The sequence below is a fragment of the Thalassophryne amazonica genome, chromosome 5 (genome assembly GCF_902500255.1).
Source record: "Thalassophryne amazonica chromosome 5, fThaAma1.1, whole genome shotgun sequence".
In the NCBI taxonomy this organism is placed as follows: Eukaryota; Metazoa; Chordata; class Actinopteri; order Batrachoidiformes; family Batrachoididae; genus Thalassophryne; species Thalassophryne amazonica.
Window position 1 is genome coordinate 63,737,210 of NC_047107.1, and position 20,385 is coordinate 63,757,594.

Below are 20,385 nucleotides of genomic sequence, written 5' to 3' on the forward strand. Positions count from 1 at the left end.
TGTTGAAGCTTTGTAGGTGGAATTCTTTCCCATTCTTGCTTGATGTATGACTTCAGTTGTTCAACAGTCTGGGGTCTCCGTTGTCGTATTTTGTGCTTCATAATGAGCCACGCATTTTCAATGGGTGACAGGTCTGGACTGCAGGCAGGCCAGTCTAGTACCCACACTCTTTTACTACAAAGTTACTCTGTTGTAACACGTGTAGAATGTGGCTTGGCATTGTCTTGCTGAAATAAGCAGGGACGTCCCTGAAAAAAATGTTGCTTGGATGGCAGCATGTTTTTCTCCAAATCCTGGATGTACCTTTCAGCATTGATGGTGCCATCACAGATGTGAAGGTGACCATGCCATGGGCACTAACACACCCTCATACCATCACAGATGCTGGCTTTTGAACTTTGCGCTGGTAACAATCTGGTCTTTTTCCTCTTTTGTCCAGCGGACACAACGTCCATGATTTCCAAAAACAATTTGAATTGTGGACTCATCAGACACTTTTCCACTTTGCATCTGTCCATTTCAAATGAGCTCGGGCCCAGAGAAAGTGGTGATGTTTCTCGATGTTGTTGATATATGGCTTTTGCTTTGCATGGTAAAGTTTTAACTTGCACTTTAAGCGTAGTGAAGAACTGTGTTAACTGACAATGGTTTTCTGAAGTGTTCCTGAGCCCAGGCGGTAAGATCCTTTACACAGTGATGTCAGTTTTTAATGCAGTGCTGCCTGAGGGATCGAAGGTCACAGGCATTCAGTGTTGGTTTTTGGCCTTGCTGTTTACGTGTAGAAAGTTCTCCAGATTCTCTGAATCTTCTGATTATATTATGGACTGTAGATGATGGAATCCCTAAATTCCTTGCAATTGAATGTTAAGAATCATTGTTCTTAAACTGTTGGACTATTTTTTTCATGCAGTTGTTCACAAAGCGGTGATCCTCGCCCCATCTTTGCTTGTGAACGGCTGAGCCTTTTGGGGATGCTCCTTTTATACTCAATCATGACACTCACCTCTTTCCAATTAGGTGTTCTTTGAGCATTCATCAACTTTTCCAGTCTTTTGTTACCCCATCCCAACTTTTGTGAAACGTGTTGCAGGCATCCATTTCAAAATGAGCAAATATTTGCACAAAAACAACAAAGTTTATCAGGTTGAACTTTAAATATCTTGTCTTTGTGGTGTATTCAGTTGAATATATGTTGAAGAGGATTTGCAAATCATTATATTTTGTTTTTATTTACATCTTACACAACATCCCAACTTCATTGGAATGTATGTATAAAAGGCCCTTTTCATTCACTGAAAAAAGTGAAACAGTGCACTTCATTCAAAGTACTTATTTACATTGGTCTAATGGAAAATTGTGGTTTCCAGTTTAAATCTGCTGGAATCGCTTTACAAAATCATTAAATATACATTATGAGAAACTAAAAAAATTAGCTGTAACAAATTACATCAATTTTTTTAAGTTGATCCAAAGTAGCACTTTTTTCAGTGTTGTATTAGATGAAAAAATTCATTCATCCAGTCTGTCACAATATAAAACTGATAAATTCCACAACATAAAGCTGCTGACATATGTACAAAAAACTGGAAAGAAGCCATCTTTTACAAAAACAAAATGCCCTGCTCTCTTCAGTGTTTGTGCATGATATTACAACACCACTTCATTGCACTGGTGTTTGAAGTACAGCAAAAACAACAAAAAGTTTATCAGCCGTTTTGTTTTTGTAGAAATACTGACCTCTAACAATGGAAAATAGCCATTACAGCTCTGAGGGGCACTGGACGTATTCGGCAGGCCAGACAGCCAAGATTGGGAGTAGCTCATTATCACCGGTAAACAACTGCCAGCCTTTTGGCTGATATTGTACACTTAAACATCAGAGCACACATTCCAAGAAAAAACAGTACTACAGTCAACCATTTGAGATCTGTGCTCTGCCCAGGAAGGTCCTATCAGCTCGTCTTTGCTCGTGGAACTCATCTTGGGTCATAAAACACACACTGTGCTCCTACAAAAACATTTTAAAACTTTTAAAGTTCATCAGCTGATATTAGTCTTGCAGTAAATGGTTATATGTAATTCAAAATTTTCCCTAATACTTGTCCTCACAGAGAAACCACTCCTACATCTTGGTTTCAGAATGAAGAGGTTTCTCGTTCTCGTTCTCGTGCTCATTCTCCTGGCAGACGAGATGATATGGTTTCTTGGCTCTGTCCTCCATGACAGATTTCCCCAGCTCCGCATCTTTGTTGTGCAACTCGTGGCGAGATAGATGTTCCACGATGCCTGCGCCAATGGAATCTCCAAGAACGTTGGTTACCGTGCGCAATCGATCCCTACAGAAAAGTCAGTTTTAATTATGTTGTGCTAAATAACAGCATACGTCATCTCAATTAACTTTACCTGTAGAACACGTCTGGACTATGTACTCTTTATTATATAATTCAGTGTACAGGAAAAAAAAAAACTCCACTTTGATAGGAAAAACCCAGAGAAGAACCAGACTTTTTTTGGGGGGGGGGGGGGTGCACATCAGCCACAACCACTTGAAAATGACAGGAAAGGACAGGAGCTAACTAAAGTGTGTGTGTGTGTGTGTGTGTGGGGGGGGGGGGGGGGGGGGGGGTGGGGGGGTGCTGAATATACAACATTCATACTCAGGGTATCTAAATGTTATCAATGTGGAGTGTCTCCCTGTGTTCACACAAAAAAATGTGCCATATTTGTAATACTTTCAGGTCATTTTCAAATCACAAGGCGCATCACAGCCAATGAGCTTCAGAGGAGATATCTACTAAATAAAAAAGGATGAACTGAAGGATATGGGATGTGAGGGGAGTGTCTCACGATGTTCTGTAAGAGTATACAACGTGTCAAACTGATCCCATAGGCCTCTAAAACCTCCCTGGATGTGACTTGCTTGAACTCATACTACACTGTTTCATGTCCAGATCAGTAAAAATAAATAGATAAAAACCCTGAAGATCAACTTGAGCAAAAAGCTTGACTTCTGTTTGGTAAATTAACACTTACAGCATATTTATATGTTTCTAAACACTGGGAACACGTGTATCCAGTACTTACAGGAACCAGTCCACAGCAATGATGAGTGAGATGTCGTCGGTGGGCAGACCCACAGACGTCAGCACGATAATCATGGTGACTAGTCCAGCCTGTGGGATTCCAGCTGCTCCTATGCTGGCTGCCGTGGCTGTGATACTGATGACAAAGTCCAAAGACAAACGGTTAAACACTACAGTGTGACACAAGCAAGATAAGTAAAAGAATGTTCCCTGTGAGTAGCAGTGCAAACGTAGGGCTAATGGAGTTGGTCAGTCAGTCAGTCCACAAAATTTCTTTAAATAACACCATAAAAAGTACAAGATATTCAGCTTTGACATTTCAAGTTCTGGTAGATACAGGTGAAGACATCCTAGTTTGGGCCATGATGGCATCTTTTAACATGCACAATGACCATAACATAATGCAAAGACAGACCAGCCTATCAAGCAGTGGGTGAAGCCTTGTTGGTAATTGTCGATTCCTAGTGGCCGTGAAGGCCACTGTTGCCTGTTCTGGTGTTTAGATTTCGTCATCCCTCTGTAACATATCAACTGATGAATCCTCTCTGTTATCCAGATATTCAGAAGTTTACTCTTGTTAGTCTTCATGATGTTTCACTATTTTCTGCAGTTTGTTTGGTGTAAAAATCAAAAACTCACTTGGATGAGCAGCAAAATATCTTCAAGGACTTAACAAAGGCCAGTTGCTCTATCATTGTCACACGAGTGAGAAGGTCACAGAGTTATTTCAAATACTGAAGTAATGCCCATCAGCACTTTCAGATACAAAAACTGACAGTGTAGTTGCCAATTAGGTTGCAAACTGTTGCGTTGTGGATTGTGTAAGACTTATTATCATCCATGAATTCATAGTCATAAACTTTTTTTATGAGTATTTGTGATGCCAAGGTTTCTGGAACTTATATCAGTCCTTTGTAGGTTAAAGCAGTGCATAATTTATTCATGGTCTGACAAGACCACAAAAAGTTACTGAGGATTAAATTGTCACTTTTCCCCCTGTTGGACACAGTCCACAACATTCTGGGTCCACTTTGCTCTTTTATTAGTGGATGTCCTTGAAATTTTGGACCACACCTTGGCCTGTGCATACTTAAATTTCTATCACTCTGATGTGAAGGACCACACTCTCAAGCTGCTCTCATAATTATTTTTCTTTATTGGACCAGTCCACTGCACGAAGTGTTTCGGACCTAAGCTGTGAAAAATAATATCCCACGTCAGATTGATCTTTTTTTTTTAACTTGCACCCAAAATCTGTTATTTCTGGAGTCAAGCACGCCTGCTTTATTACAAACGTGGGACTGGAGCCTATCCCAGCAATCATAGCACAAGAGTTAAGAGACACTCTGGACAGGACACAAGACTCTCGCAGGGTCACATATACAAAAACATTTACACTCGCACACACATCATTGGTCAATTTAAAGTTTTCTGATCCAAATTACAGATTTTGTGGCCATTTAAATGTAACATTGAAAACCCCATTTAATGTATATTTTACATTATGTTTTACCTGACAAAGTTTGATCTGGACCTGATCTGGGTTGTGGATTTTGTGAACATTTGAATTTAATATTGAAATTGGTGTAAATTTTGCATTCTAATCGAATTACATTTTTTTCCTCAATCTGATTGGTCAATTGTGTGAGATTTCAGACCATACAATATCGCATAAATGGTGGCAAATATTAAAACTGTGTCACATTTAATGTATTTAAAGTTTTCAGTTCACCAACCCCTGTATGTCTTTGGTAGTGGGATGAGGCCTGAGCTCCCGGAGGGAACCTACATGAACACTCTCCACAGAAAGGACCAGGTGGGAAGCGATCCCATGACCTTCTTGCTGTGACCTTTTTGTTTTGATTTAGCAAATTTCTGTGGAGAAAGACTCTGTCCCTCTCACTAAAAATGACACCTGTTTCTGTCTTCATCAATCCACATACACTAATCATCCAGCAGGTGGCAGACATGTCTATGGGATATTACATAGACAAAACAAATGGTAAATGGACTGCATTAATGAAGCACTTTTCCATCTGCATCAGAGGCTCGAAGAGCTTTACAATTATGCCTCACATTCACCCATTCACACTCACACATTGATGTCAGGGTGCTGCCATGCAAGGCGTTCACTACACACTGGGAGCAACTAGGATATTAAGGATCTTGCCCAAGGGCTCTTCGTGATTTTCCGGTTTGGCTGGGTTTTGAACTGAGGGTCGTCTGGTCTGAAGCCTAACACTTAACCACAAGACCATCACCTCCCCAAAGTTATGTTATGGATTTATCTGGTTCATCAATATTCTTGACATGATCTTTTAATTACAGTTAGTTACAAGACTTAAAAGATGACGGTAGTTATTGTTTTTGAATTATTGTTTTAACAAATTGGAGTGGGAATCATACTGACCCGCCTTTCTAATTGTTTGCTGCATTTTACAGGGTACATGCCTTGGCTTTTCTAAAGCCTATGAATAAGTCATGGGTGGTTTAAAGATGAATAAAGCTCTGCAAGTAAACTGTGTTGCATACCTGATGGTGAGAATCTGTCCAAAATTAAGGTCATAATTATTGACCTGAGCAATAAAAATGGCTGCCAGGGCTTCATATAGGGCTGTGCCATCCATGTTTATGGTGGCACCAACAGGGAGTACGAAACGGGTTACTCGCTTGTCTACATTGTTGTTTTCTTCCAGGCATTTAAAAGTAATGGGCAAACTGGCTGAACTGTGGAAGGAAAGAAAGAAGTCTGTGATTAGGGAGTAGTGAATTTTGACTTATACGTGACAGTGACAATGATGAACATCTCCACACACCTAGAGGAGGTACCCAAAGCAGTGATGAGTGCTTGCAGCAGCCCAGCAATGAAGACAAAGGGGTTCTTCCTGGTGATGATGAAGTAGAGTGTTGGCAGGACAATAACGGCGTGGATGAGGAGGCCACCTATGACCGTCAAAGTGTACATGCCTAGTTGGCCACCCATGGCTGTAATGTCATCCATCTCCACAATCTTACCAGCAATCAGAAACAGGATACCAACAGGGGCGTACCTGAGAAGTAAAACATGTCATACTAAATTTGTGTTTCTCAAAATTCAATAATTCATTCAGTCAAGAATTCTTACCAGTTATTTCATCCATCCATCCATGGATGAGCAGATCCATCCAGTCCTTCTTTCCTTGCACTTACCACATGATTATGGAGACCAGCTTCATGATAGCTTCGTTGAGACAGTCGAAGAAATCCTTCAGGGGTTGACCCTGTTCCCTCATCTTGCCGATGATCAGACCAAAGAACATAGAGAACACCACCAGGCCGAGCGCGTTGATTCCATTAACTGTTCCTGGCACTGGAATCACCTCCTCTCGTGTCAACTCTTGGCTACCATTGAGTGTGAACAAGGTTTCATTCACCATCACTGTCACATAGACAACTCTCTTGCCATATTGTGTCTTGAACTGCAGAAAAAAGGACAGGTTTACATGTAAATACTTTATTCCAGAATAACAGTAATACTTACATTTAAGAACTATGCCTATTATTATATTTTAATGGTTAGTGACAGTAAGAGCTGCAGCTTTTTGAACATAACAGAACTAAATTTTAATTTATGTAAATACATTTTTTCTTTAAATCTTTCACAGAAAACATACAGTTTTGCCCTGACACACTCACAGTTGATTAAAAGGTAGGCTGTGTTTGAGAACATGAAAGTAACACTGATGTAATTATATCTGGTCCCTCTATCAGATGCAAGCCACAAGCAATTTTCAGATCTTAAACAAACAAACAAACCAAAAAAACAAAACTTTTTTTTTTTCAATTCCTTTGATGGTACATGTACATGAGTACAAGATCTAGTTTTGTAGCATACGTATTAGAACTAGATCATGAACAGAACAACAACAACAACAACAACAACAGAACCCTTGGTTACAGGTTGAGAGAGCAAATTATAAGAAATGGGAGTACTTGTCAAAAGTTGTAGTCATCATAGTATTGTGATTAATATGTACATTTAATGTTTGTTCTTCATTGTGACAAAAGAAGCTTGAGTGTAATTTTTTTCTGTTTAAATCATGGAACAAATCATCAAGGTATAAACATTGTAAAATTAATAAAACAAAATTTCCCATCAATAGCATTAACAGAAATCCTGATTTGTTTGTAAATGTACCCGGTATATAACATGAAGAAAACTGTTGTTGATCATGCAGTTGTAAACTTGTTGTAGTAACGTCATTAAATATGCCCAACTTTTCTTCTGAATTGCAGGAAACCACTAAAAGAAAATATGCCCCCCCCCCCCTCCACCACACACAAACATTGTATTTTTAAAAGTGAAAAGTTGTCACAATTGATTTATAGTTATTTATAAATAAATATGAGATATTCAGGTGTTTTTTATAGTACCTCCACCAACGAAGTTGGGCAGAGGGTAATGTTTTTCACCCCTGTTTGTTTGTCTGTTTGTGAACAGCCTGTAACCCACAATATTCATATATGGTTATGACATTTTTACAGAGGATTCATATCCTGATAGGCAAGAACTGATTACATTTTCAAGGTCATAGGTCAAAGTCATGAAAAATTTTGGAAAAATTCCTAATCTTTAACATTAAACAAATTTCCAAAAATTCATACCTTTCTCAAAAAAGATTGAATTTCTTTCATACTTGATAGCATTATGTAGGATGGCATCCTCTATCAACTGACAAGGTTTGACCCCAGATCTGATCCAGATTACAGATTCTCTGGCCATTTAAATGTAACATTGAAAACCCCATTTAAATTATGTCTTACCTGATACAGTATGATCCGGATCTGATGTGGTTTGTGGATTTTGTGGACATTTTAATTTGATATTGCAAAGCCCATTTGGTGTACATTTTGCATCATATCCCAATGAAAAGTGCCTCACTCACTCTCATTTTTCTGTTATGAATTTACCTACACCACCAAAATTTATGTCTGTTTGTCTATCTTCCAGTTATCAGTCGGAAAGTGTCAAAAAACAATGACAAATTGTGCATAGCAGAGATAATCAATGTTCTGTGAAAATGATCTGAAAAAGAATTCAGAAAATGAAAAAGTAAAAAAAAAAAGAAAAGAAAAGAAACTGACAACACCACAAAAAAAAAGTTTGATTCAAGTGCATGAACTAAATACATATTCCTGACATTTGATCACATCTAATTTAGCTTATGAAAAGCCACTTCTAACAGGACATTGACCTTGAAAATTTTTTCCAAGGTAAAATGTGTGGAATTGGAAACTAGTGGCGGAGGTTTGTGCTCTACGAGTGGGGTGCTCTAGTTTTCAAATGTTTTACATGTCACATGTAAAACATTACTACAGACAACAGCCACAATTGTACCGTCCTGAATTAGAAAAAGTTGTGATGATATGGGAAATGCATTCAAATATATGCAGTGATTTACTTTGACATTTATTTCATTGCAGACAGTATGAACCAAAGATATTTCTTGTCTTCTGTGGTTATCTTCATTTCATGTGTTAATGTACATCTATTCCTACATTTCAAGCCTGCAAGACATTCCAAAAAAAGTTGGGATGGGCCAGTTTAGCACTAGTAATGATTTTAAAAAGTATCAAAATAAAATGATGTTATTTCAAACAGGTGATGTGAGCAGGTGGTCGTAATCATGACTTGGTACAAAAGCAGTATCCATGAAAGACTGTGTCTTTGAGGAGCAGAGATGGAGGAATTTTAGTGCATAAAGGGCAAGGGTGCATGCCTAAGCTGAACACGCGTGATCTCAAATTTCTCAGACAGCAAGACATCAAGAACAGTCATTCATTAATAGCTGATATAACCAGACGGGCATGGGATTAATTTGGAAAACCTTTAGCAAAGACTACAATATGGAGTTAAACAAACAAACAAACAAAAACAAGTCATTAAAAACTTCAGTGTGAAAAAAGAAGCTCAATGCTAACCTTGTCTAAAAGCAGCATCAACTTCTATAGGCTCAGAGGCCTCTGGTTCAGACAATTGCACTGTGGAAATATGTGCTGTGGTCAGATGAACTAGTATTTCAGTATGTAGGAAGTAGGAAGAAATGGACACCATATGCTCCAGAGTAAAGATGAAAAGGTCCATCAGGTATCAGCAACAAGTGCACAAGCCAGGGTCTGTCACGGTATGGGGTTGTACCAGTGCCATTGGCAAAGGTAATTTACACTTGTGGTGGCACCATTAATGCAGGAAAGTACATTGAGATTTTAAAGCAATATATGCTGCCTTTAAGACATCTGTTCCAAGAATGTCCATGTATTTTTCAACAACCAATACAAAACCACATTCTGCACACATTACATTAGCATTGCTGCAGAAGATGAGGGTATGAGTACTGGACTGTCTGCCTGCACTCCTGACCTGTGCACAACAGAGAATGTGTGGAGAATTTTTAAATGAAAACTGCAACAATGACATTCTCAGTCTGTTGAACACCTGAAGATGTGTTTGCAGGAATAAAACCTGAAATGGTTCATCGCTTGGTATGGACTCCAAAATGTCTTAAGTGTTTTGAGAAGGAATGTCAAAGTTACAAAGTGTTAAATAATTATATAGGATTATATTATTATATAATTATATATATATAATAATAATAATCCCAATTGTTTTGAATTGTGTTGCACACCTATATTAACAAATGAAATGAAGTAGAGTATGCAAAACATGAAATATCTTGGGTTTATAGTGTCTGCAATGAAATAGAAGTCAAAGCAAATATAAGAAACACAGCATGTTTTTCCTTATTTTTTCTTTATTTATTTTCATTTTCTATATTGTACCAGCATTTTCTGTTTTGGGGTTGTATTAGGTTGTGCATTTTTCCCCCCAGGACTGTAAATTTGATGTCATTTCATTGTGGCAGCTAATTTAGATTACATTAGTTCCTAGCATTGCATACATCTCTGATAATTATTACAGGAATACACACACACACACCACACCACACACACACACACAACACACCCACACACACACACACACACACACACACACACACACACACACACACACACACACACACACACAAAGACAGTAAAAACCATACAGAATCTCTGTATAGGTGACGTTGTAACCATCCATACATCCAACCATTTTCTTTCACTTATCTCATTAGAGGTCGCGGGGGGAGGGAGCGCTGGAGCCTATTCCAGCATACACTGGGTGAGATGCCGGGTACACCCTGGACAGATCAGCAGTCCATCACAGGGCTAACACATACAGACAGCGGTGCCCATTTGAACACTCCCATATGGATGATGAGAGATGATCAGAAAAATAATAAGCATTTCATGTATGTCAGCATGACAAGGGGAGCACAGAATGTGGAGGGAGGTATTACCTGTTTGGTGCATGCTTCAACAAGATTTGGAGGAAACATGTTTCTGAAATGCACAGAAGAGCACAGACAATTATACACAGGACTTAAAGTAAAATAATAAACCCAGTTACGATTAGGACTGGAACAGCTGTGTAGTTTTGTTTTCACAGCTTTTATTTATTTACATAGTAAGTCCCTTCGGCTTCTCCCTTTCGTTTTTACCCCATTTTTTTTTTACAATTGTATACACACACACACACACACACACACACACACACACACACACACACACACACACACACACACACACACACACACACACACACCACACACACACAACACACACACACACACCACACACACACACACACACACACAGTATTTCCCATGTATGAATGGATGTAAATGTGTATCTGACCATATGGTCAACAAAAGATGTGTTGTTTTTTTTTGTTATGTTGTAATGTCATGTTTTTCATGTTGCTGACATTTTCTTTTAAGTTTAAATATGAGAAGGGTGAACATAATAATCATTGGCATTAGCCTATACCTTTTTCTTCATGAGTGAGGATTTTATTTATGTTGACTTGATTTTACTCACATATTTGTCTGTTTTGGATATGTTGCTTGTTATCGTTTTGCTACTGTCAACACAATTTTTAAATGTACTGAAATAAACTTAAATACTATTTGTAACAGGCATGTAAAGATGTTTGTCATCATCAGAGGTGTCGGACTGGGGGGAGGTTACTATGTACCCAGGATCCAGAGTATGGGGGGGCGCACAAAAAACTGGCATTAAACACATTTTTGTGTTGCATGTTATTAATGTCCATACAATTCATGTTGTAAAAGAATAGAATTAGAATGTATGTATAAATGTTGCAAAACATAATTCTGCTCAAACAATAATATTGAAAGATGTGTGCCTGGGCTAAGCCATTGTACAACTGTGCAGGTGTGGGTTATTTTTACTAATAGCCCAATTTCATAGCCTTAAGAGTGTGCATATCATGAATGCTTGGTCTTGTTGGATTTGTGAGAATCTACTGAATCTACTGGTACCTTGTTTCCCATGTAACAATAAGAAATATACTCAAAACCTGGATTAATCTTTTTAGTCACATAGGACTATTATTATTCTGAACACTACTGTACGCACGATGGCAGCATAGTTACATGGTCATGCACATGTGACACAAATTTGTAAGACTGTCTTCCTGTTCTTCAGAGATTCATGTGATTATGATGGCTCAACTTCTTCATCTGGGTAATAATACTGTGGTCACTTTTTGAACCATTTGGAAATTTCTGACACCAGTGTGTGGCAAACCAAAAAAAAAAACAAAAAAAACACATGACAACAACAACAATGGAAATAAAAAATTCTTTGAGAAAAACACTGAGTGGTACCTGATGAGGTCCAGGAAGGCGTCGGCAGGGCTGACCTGCTCAACCTGCTGCTGCCTTTTAAACTCATCCTTCGATCCTTTTCCAGGGTGAATGATCAGCACCAGACGATACCAAGAACACAGCAATGAAGGTCGTGGTGGTGTAGTAAAGCACCGCCCTCATACCCATCTTACCAGAGGCACGGCTGTCCAGTGCAGCCATACCTGGAAGAGACATTTTATATCATCACTCCAGTGTTAATCTTCTGTGTAGAAATATCAAACATACTTCATGACTGATAAATATACTCATGTTACTTAAAGCATGTAGATATGAGGAGTGATGTATATATAGTGATGTTAAAGGGTGAGTCCTTCATAAATATTATGAAAGCCATGTGGCATCATGCCACCTACTACAATGAAGGTATGTTTCACATACAGATTTATTAGTTTGTGTGTTCTGCGTACTGCATACAGTATCTGAGTCTCATATGCTCCAGCTGGTTTCTGTCCACAAAAAAGTAACGTCCTAATTATAAATGACAGGAGTCACATTGTTCTGTGACCTTCGTGTGACATACATGTTTCAAAAGAGTTTGGCCCCATGTGCGTAGAGATAACCTGGGAAAAGTGAATACACCCATGAGGTTTATCTGCCTATCTGTGAGAACAAACTGGGGCAGCGACTGGGAAAGAAACACAATCTCTGACCTTTGAGAAAACAACACTATCACCACCACCCAGGGACAGATCCAATGTACAACATCTCTGTAGTCACACGGACGTACTTACAGTTACAACTGCAACAATTAATCAATAATTCATCAACTACTAAATTCATCACCAACAATTTACATAGATTAATCATTTTGAGTCATTTTTTGACACATAAAAAACAAACAAAAAGAAAACAACAGCAAAAAAGTATTTTTTTAAATTTTCAACTTAAATGTGAGTATTTTTGTAGTTTCATTACTAGTTTTGTTCCTTCTCTCTGACAATAACCTAAATAACTTCACATTATGGACAAAACAAAATACAGTATTTGAGCACATCGTCCTGGGCTTTGGGAAACACTGGCATTTTTCTTATTTTTTGACATTTAATCCACAGATTAATCAAATATGAAAATACAGTAAAACTCAGGTAGACCAGTGAATTTTGTCCATTATAAACTGAAATCGTTATATGTATAACATGGACAAATCCATTTATATACTATATTACTTATAAAGAACAAAATCCATTATATGGATGTAACAGATTGCTACAGCCAGGAGGCGCCGAGATATCTATGGGGAATCCCCATCTCCAGTTAGGCTTTGTATTTCCTTGATAAAAGCCTGACCTGGAAATTAGGAGCTGCCTCAATTAATCTTTGCGTCAAAACTTGTCTACAATGCAGGACAACCTCTGTACTTTGTGTACAACACCCTGCCTTAACATAAGCGCTGGACATTATATGCATTAAAAAGATTACATTTGGTTGAGTCACTGTTTTTCCTAAGTCCCGCTGTGGAGTGGTACCTTAAAATCCTAAAGCCTGATTTCTGTAACTCTGTGGCCATGTAATTACTTTGACGTTCATGTGACCCTTTTAAGTTCTCCGTCTCGTTCTTTATGCAATTTACAGCAGGACAGGAGCCTTTTCTGGATTAATTTGTCCCTCAATGAGCTGCACTTTTTTATACAATCATCAACCTCCAAACCAACGATATACGTACAATTTCTCGTCCATGAACTGCGGGTCATTTGAGCATCTTTTCTTGACTCCATGTTGTAAAGTTGATCATATTTGTGGACTTTTCTGCCAATGTATTTGATCCATGATTGAAAATGTAATCAGCGGGCGCACTGCAAAAAACTATTAAATAAAATATAATGGGAGAGGAAGGAATGAAACTAGATAAGTGACAAGTCACAGCCTTTTGCAGTCATTTAGCAGGTGCGCGGGGTTTGCAGCCACACAGAGGGCTTTGATCTAAAGCAGTTTGGTTCACCACATCCAGGAATATGTGTGAAACTTAACACCAGATTACAGTGGCAGGCAACAAGCAGTATTTTGTTAATAATCACCGACCTTGAATTAAGGCCTGCCTCGTTTAGGTACCGTGTCTGAGCACAGTTTGAAAAAAATTATGGCCGGCCTTTTAATCAAGGAAACCACTTTCATCGAATCGGTGAGTGTCAGTGCTGAACTGCATTTAATACCTCTGTACTGACTCTGTACAGACGGCTCTGTCCGATATATGGCAAGGGGTGTTAATGGGACCGCATTACGATGAGGCAGAAAAATCCCATGTCCCATGTGAGCGAAAATTCCCTTGTACAAAATCCATTATATACAGTGTTTATTATATGGAAAACCATACAAAAACACTGGGACTTTTCCTTTGGTCCGGTTTGAGTGAAGATATCCAGTTTATACAGCTCTAATACAGTTCATGTATTCTTACTTCAATTGCATGGATAAACTCTTTGAAAAAACTGTTACTTGAGCAACCAGCAACAGTGCAAAAGTGTTTTGTGGTTAGTCTGGCTGTGCAAAATGTGTCACCCTAATGTCTTTAATCACTGTGGCATTTCCTCAAGTGTGATGTGAGTTTGTTCTGGATGCAGAAGCAGAGTAAGGTGTTTGCAAGCATTGTGCCATGAAGGCAGTGGCGGCACCAGAAAATTTTTGTTGGGGGGCCTGAGGGGGGGCTGGGGTAAAAGTTGGAGGTGCTCCATAAAATGTCATCGAAATGAACAATATATAGTAAATTGCTTTATAAATACCAAGGTATATGTTTTAGTCACCCGTGCTCCTCTAAAATGTGGTATCAGTGCACACACACGTTACTTAGAATGATTGCAAGTTCAGTAAACTTGCACATAGGTATACAAACTGAAGTAGTTCCCAGATAATTGTGATATATTCCTGTGAGATAATAAGTATATTTCATCTAAAGCAATTCTAAAATTTACCAGTAATAAAATTATAAAGATAAGTGAAGTTTTAAGAGTGGCCGTAATAAAAATTTAGGAAACCTACATTTTTGGAGTATGGATTTAAATTTGTCTCATTAATACTTGCAAATGCACAGAGGGTGATTTACAAATATCCTTTGATTTGTACATGTGCTTTGTGATCCACAACACAAATTTCTGATTTGTAACTTGTGTGTGGGTTTTTACAAATAAATATTTATTTGCAAACTGAAAATTCTGTTTGTGAAGGGTGATTTAGCATTGGTGGATCACCGAACACACACATTAATCACTTTGCTCAGTTACGCAATATTGAGACATTCTCAGCGCAAAACTGCAGTTGAGATCCACAAATATGTCAGTCGGTTTCACATTATTGGCAGAATTATTGGGGGGAGCTTGGCTCATTATTGGGGAAGTTTAAGCCCCCCCTTGGTTCCGCCACTGCATGAAGGGGGAGAACAAAAAAGCAGTATTGCAGAGCAAGCATTATAGGCATTATAATTCACTGTTAGTAGGGTTCTTGGGAGTCCTGTGATGTAATATACCTGCACATATATAAGCCTGGGCAGCAATCACAAGTTATCACATTCACAAGTAATGTCTCGATGATAAAACTCTTCAAGTGTTTTTAACCTTTGACCTTGTGAGCCTAAAATATAGGCTTTGACACCAACATGGTCCCAACGAACCTGAATGTTATAAGTTTAACTGTTAACCCATTTTATGACAAATTTGTAGAAAGTGAGGGAAAGATGGATGATGCCTGCAGCCACTTTGGTCTGAGGAATATTAAAATGAATTCTGATGCAACAAAAAGTGCTTTACTGGTATTTTAAATGAGACTTCAACAGGAATCTTTTAGTCTGTGCACATTCAAAATACAGAAAGGACATTTTGTGCTATTAAAAGCTGTGTGTGCACGTTTACCCTGCCAACAGCAATGCAGTGAAAGCAACTGAGACACTGCAGATACTGTGCAAAAAAACAACCCATAGATCTTCTATCCATCAGTCAATCAACCAAACAATCAGGATAATTTTAAAAGGAGATATTGCTTGATTAAAATTTTCCTGTTGCCTTTAGGATAATGAACTGAAGAAGACTGTTTTCCTCTGCTGCTGTGTGCAGCTGCATTGCATTCCAAGGTTCCTGCAACATATACATTGGGTACATAACCAAAAACATGGTGATTTTTATCATATAGGCCTGATGAATAAACAGCAAATAAGACTCAATAAGCATGGGTCTCATGTTTGTTTTTGATTTTTTTTTTAATATAAACCACTGCCATTAAAAAAATAAATAAATAAAAGTATGCAAATCATGATGAAGTTTCTGAATTCCAGAACCTTGGATCAAGTGCCCTCGACTGCCTGAACAATAAAGACTTTGCAGGGATAATGGTAGTTAAAAGAAACAAGTATTCAAAAAAAGTGGATTTAAAAAGACAAGCTTTATCAATAGGCATGAAGGTGGCGGGCCGTGTATTTTGGAAGTGTCAGGCCCTATTATGCCCATTATTTTCATTCAGAGAGGGACAAAGCAAACGGGCTTTGTGTGGTCGTAGATGTGCATTCCTTTCAAATGAGACATTTTGATGGTATGTGTGAGTCCCACAGGCAGGATAAGTGGTTTGCACTGTTACCTCACAGCAAGAAGGTCCTGGGATCGCTTCCCACCTGGTCCTTTCTGTGTGGAGTTTGCATGTTTTCCCCTGTGCTCTTGTGGAATAAAATAAATTATGGGTTAGTGGGGAGGTGATCGTCTAGTGGTTAAGGCGTTGGGCTTGAGACCAGAAGATCCTTGGTTCAAATCCCAGCCTGACTGGAAAATCACTAAATCCCCTTGGGCATGGTCTTTAATCCCCATTGCTCCTGGTGTGTAGTGAACGCCTTGTATGACAGCACCCTGACATCGGGGTGAATGTGAGGCATTATTTGTAAAGCGCTTTGAGCGTCTGATGCAGATGGAAAGGTGCTATATAAATGCAGTCCATTTATGTGTTTGTATATTTCCATGTGACGATGGACTGGCGACCTGTCCTCTTGACCAGTGACTGCTGGAATAGGCTCCAGCTCCCCTGTGACGCTTAATTCGAATCAGCGGGTATAGAAAATTAATGAATGTACATCCCACTGAGTTTTATCCAGTTCTGCTTGATCCTCGCATCCTCCCTTTCTTCCTTCATTATCCTTTCCCAACTTCCTCACCTCCTGTCTGCCATTACTTTATCGTCACATCTTATTTCAGGTCCCCCCCCCCGTCCTCCTCTCTAAGCACACATCTTCCCTCCCTCATTCTCTTGTTCTGGTCTTATTGCTGAAATCCTCTTTCATTTCAGCCCTAATTCTTCTCCATGCCCCCACCCCCAAAATGTAATTTTCCCCCTGTTCCTCCTTTTGATAGCCTTGGGAAAACTTGTTGACAAAGTTGGACACAATGATCGCTGGTCTGTTGTCGAGGCAACAGTGAACACAGCTTTGCCAATTCCGTCTTTTCAAATAAAAGAAAGAGTGACTGATGGAGAGCGAGGAGAATTACCTTTTCCCATATTGGGCAGATTCATCAAAAAAATATAGGCCAACATACAGGGGAACTTCACACAAGGGTTCCATCTGAAATCCAGTTAGCATTCAGTGACACTGAGCAAATAAATGCTGTAGTTTTCCTAAAGATAGACTATGCACAAGTTAGATGGAGTTCTGTTCTGCACAAATGATAACAATCCAGTGCTGGATGTGTAACAGTTGTTTAGTCTTGGCAGAACAGAATATTCTTGATAAATATTAGTTTGGTTTTCCCCAGTTGGAGTCCACTGAAACTTCTCAGTCTCTCTAATGATATCTTAGTGCACAGTTTTCTCTGCGTGCTGTTGGCTGTCTGGACAGCTTTTGCCACAACTGATCACTGTATACTGACTGAGGTACAAAGGAGGTATGTATATCTAAGCCAGACCTGAATTGGTCATGTTTGTGCCACAGCGATTTTTTTGTCATTGAGGTCACTGACAGCGCCATTTCTGTTTCTAATTCAATGAACTGTTAGAGATCTGCCCTGTGATAGACTGGCGTCCTGTCCAGGGTGTACCTCGCCTCACGCCTTGTGACTGCTGGGATAGGCTCCAACCCCCCCCCCCCCCCCCCCCCCCCCCCCCCCCCCCCCCCCCCCCCCCCCCCGTAACCCTTAACTGGAGTAAATGGGTATAGAAAATGGATGGATGGATGGATGGATGGATGGATGTTACAGATCTAGGCTTCAGTCTGGATAATTGGGTATACATTTCCATTTATGAAACATTGCCCACCTCACTGAGAGGGACCCAGGTAAGGAAGACCGCTTTTCATTGTGATCGAACATCAACTGCAACACTGTGGCAATGTGGTGTGTTCCCTTGATTATGATCTGAGTGCAGGTGCCTCAGTGCTGAGGACTTCAGCAACTGGATGAGGTAAAGGGGACACCCATGTATCACTGGCTCAAGCAGACAGATAGCTACTTTGGGAGGTAGGGATGGAGCTGGAGTATTGGTCTGCTTTGGTGATGCCAATCAGGATCCAGAGCATTTAGTACGTGGTGGATGTGACGATGCACAATACCATTGCTTGATCAAAGACCTGAACTTGTGACCTTTTGCATGCTGCATCACCATTTGAAATTGAAACATTTCATTTAGATTATTGTAATTCACAATGCTTCTGCCTCAGTATGTCATCTCTGGATCACTGGTAAATAGTTCAAAATGTTGCAGTGAGGCTTCTTATGGACCCCTCCAAGAGATCTCATGTAACATCAGTTGTGAGTTCTCTTTGTTGGTTCTGCCTAAAGGCCCAGTCACATGACACTAAACGAAGGGCAACGAAGCCCAACTGAAACAAGAAATATGGACTTTCACTGACTTTTGTTGGCATCGTTTAACCTACGCACAGCTTCGTTCCTGCAGCTGGCGCTTCATCAGGATTTTTAAAGTGTCAAAAAATTTGAAAGAATGCCTCCGAAACCCTCAATTTGTCTGTATTTTCTTTTGCTGTCATTCTTGTCGGTTTCTTATCATTTGCTTAGTTTTTGTAACGTTAGCGTTTCATTTGACTTTGTTTGACCAGCTGAACATTTTCATACAGTACAGAAGCCGGTTTGTGAGTGCTGCTGTGCAGGAGAGATGGTGCTGGTGTGTGATGTGGGGCTTCTGCCGCTGCGTGTGATGGGGCGAATGCAGCTGCTGTCATGCCGTGGTGTTGGCCAGCCAGGAAGAATTTGTCGGCCTCCTCTGCCAGCGCATGGCGGTCCGTGGTCGTGGTGTTGGCCAGCGCTGCGTGCACTTTAGGAGGGAGGTGCTGCACAAAAAGTCTGGCAAAGTGTCCTCTCAAGACAAAGTGTCCTCTCAGGAGCTGCAGCATTCTGTCCATGAGCTCTGAGGGCTTGCTGTCCTCCAGCCCATGCAGAGAGAAGAGCCTGCTGGCCCTTTCAGCATCTGACAGTTCCAAAGTTTTGAGGAGGTGATTCTTGATGGCTGCGTATTTGCTCGCAGCAGGGGGGCTTTGCAGGAGTGCAATCAGCCTTGTTGTCGTGGAGCTGCTGAGGGCGGATAAGACGTAATAATATTTTGTGTCGTCTGTGGTGATCTCTCAGAGCAAACCGCGCCTCGGTTTGTGCAAACCAGGTGGCAGTTTACAGAAGTGTGACTTTGAGAATCAAGTGTGAAAAGTTTCAGCAGCAGTGGACATTCATGTGTGAACAGCTTTGATCCACAGAGGTGTGACATATTTTAAATTTTAAACTTAGTATACACTAGTGGAGTTCCACCTTAGATTTGGAATGCATAATAGAACATATAACTTCCTGAATTTTTATATAAAAACAGAAACCACAGTGTGATCACAAATGGCTGCATTCTTTTCTGAACAACGTTTCAGTCGCTGAATTATTTATGAGACAGTCCTTTTGTGCGCACATGTACGTGTGCTACAACACATCCAAACACTGAATGCATTAATCCAGAGTGAATCAGCTGGAGAAAAGGTGACGCACGCACGTGTGTGTGTGTGTGTGTGACTGATCCAGGTATGCAGTGCCTGTGCGTGCGTGATCAGAACTGGTAATCGAACCCACACGCGTGCGTGTGACTGACTGCATGATCACACAGCCGCAGTGCCCAGTGATCAGAAATACCAGAGTTTAAAAAAAAGGCAGAGAGAAAGACAGCGCTATTTCTCTCTCTTTCTCTCTTTTTCTCTCTCTCCCCCACCTCTCCCCCCCTCTCCCTCTCTTTCTCCCTTTGTCTCGCTCTCAATGCTGAAACAAGGAATGGCAATTTTAAGTTTGCCTGTGAGTTTAAATGGCAATATTTTCTACATTTTTGGGTGGGACAGAGAAGGACTCTGAACTGTGCGATCTGATGTTCCCAGCCCTGAAGGAAGCAGTGTGTCCTGCTGTACATCTGGAAATGTGAGTGCCATTTGCTTTACCATTTTGAGAACATAGCGGATTTCTACAATGCAAAAAAAAAAAAAAAAAAAATCAAGCAAAAAAAAGAAACAGCAGGAGTGTAGCAAGGGCTACACTCGACAGAACGCATACATT

At 39.8% G+C, this 20,385-nt stretch overlaps 1 protein-coding gene across 1 annotated transcript in view; it reads right to left on the reverse strand.

Moving 5' to 3' along the window:
• Positions 1 to 2,122: 2,122 nt before the first annotated feature.
• Positions 2,123 to 20,385, reverse strand: part of LOC117510639 (excitatory amino acid transporter 1-like) — a 57,665-nt gene continuing 39,402 nt past the window's right edge. Inside the window, 8 exon segments of the mRNA XM_034170433.1 lie at positions 2,123 to 2,336; positions 3,085 to 3,219; positions 5,616 to 5,810; positions 5,900 to 6,133; positions 6,273 to 6,541; positions 10,463 to 10,505; positions 11,855 to 11,965; positions 11,967 to 12,057. Of these exon segments, the coding sequence (XP_034026324.1) occupies positions 2,123 to 2,336; positions 3,085 to 3,219; positions 5,616 to 5,810; positions 5,900 to 6,133; positions 6,273 to 6,541; positions 10,463 to 10,505; positions 11,855 to 11,965; positions 11,967 to 12,057 (1,292 nt within the window).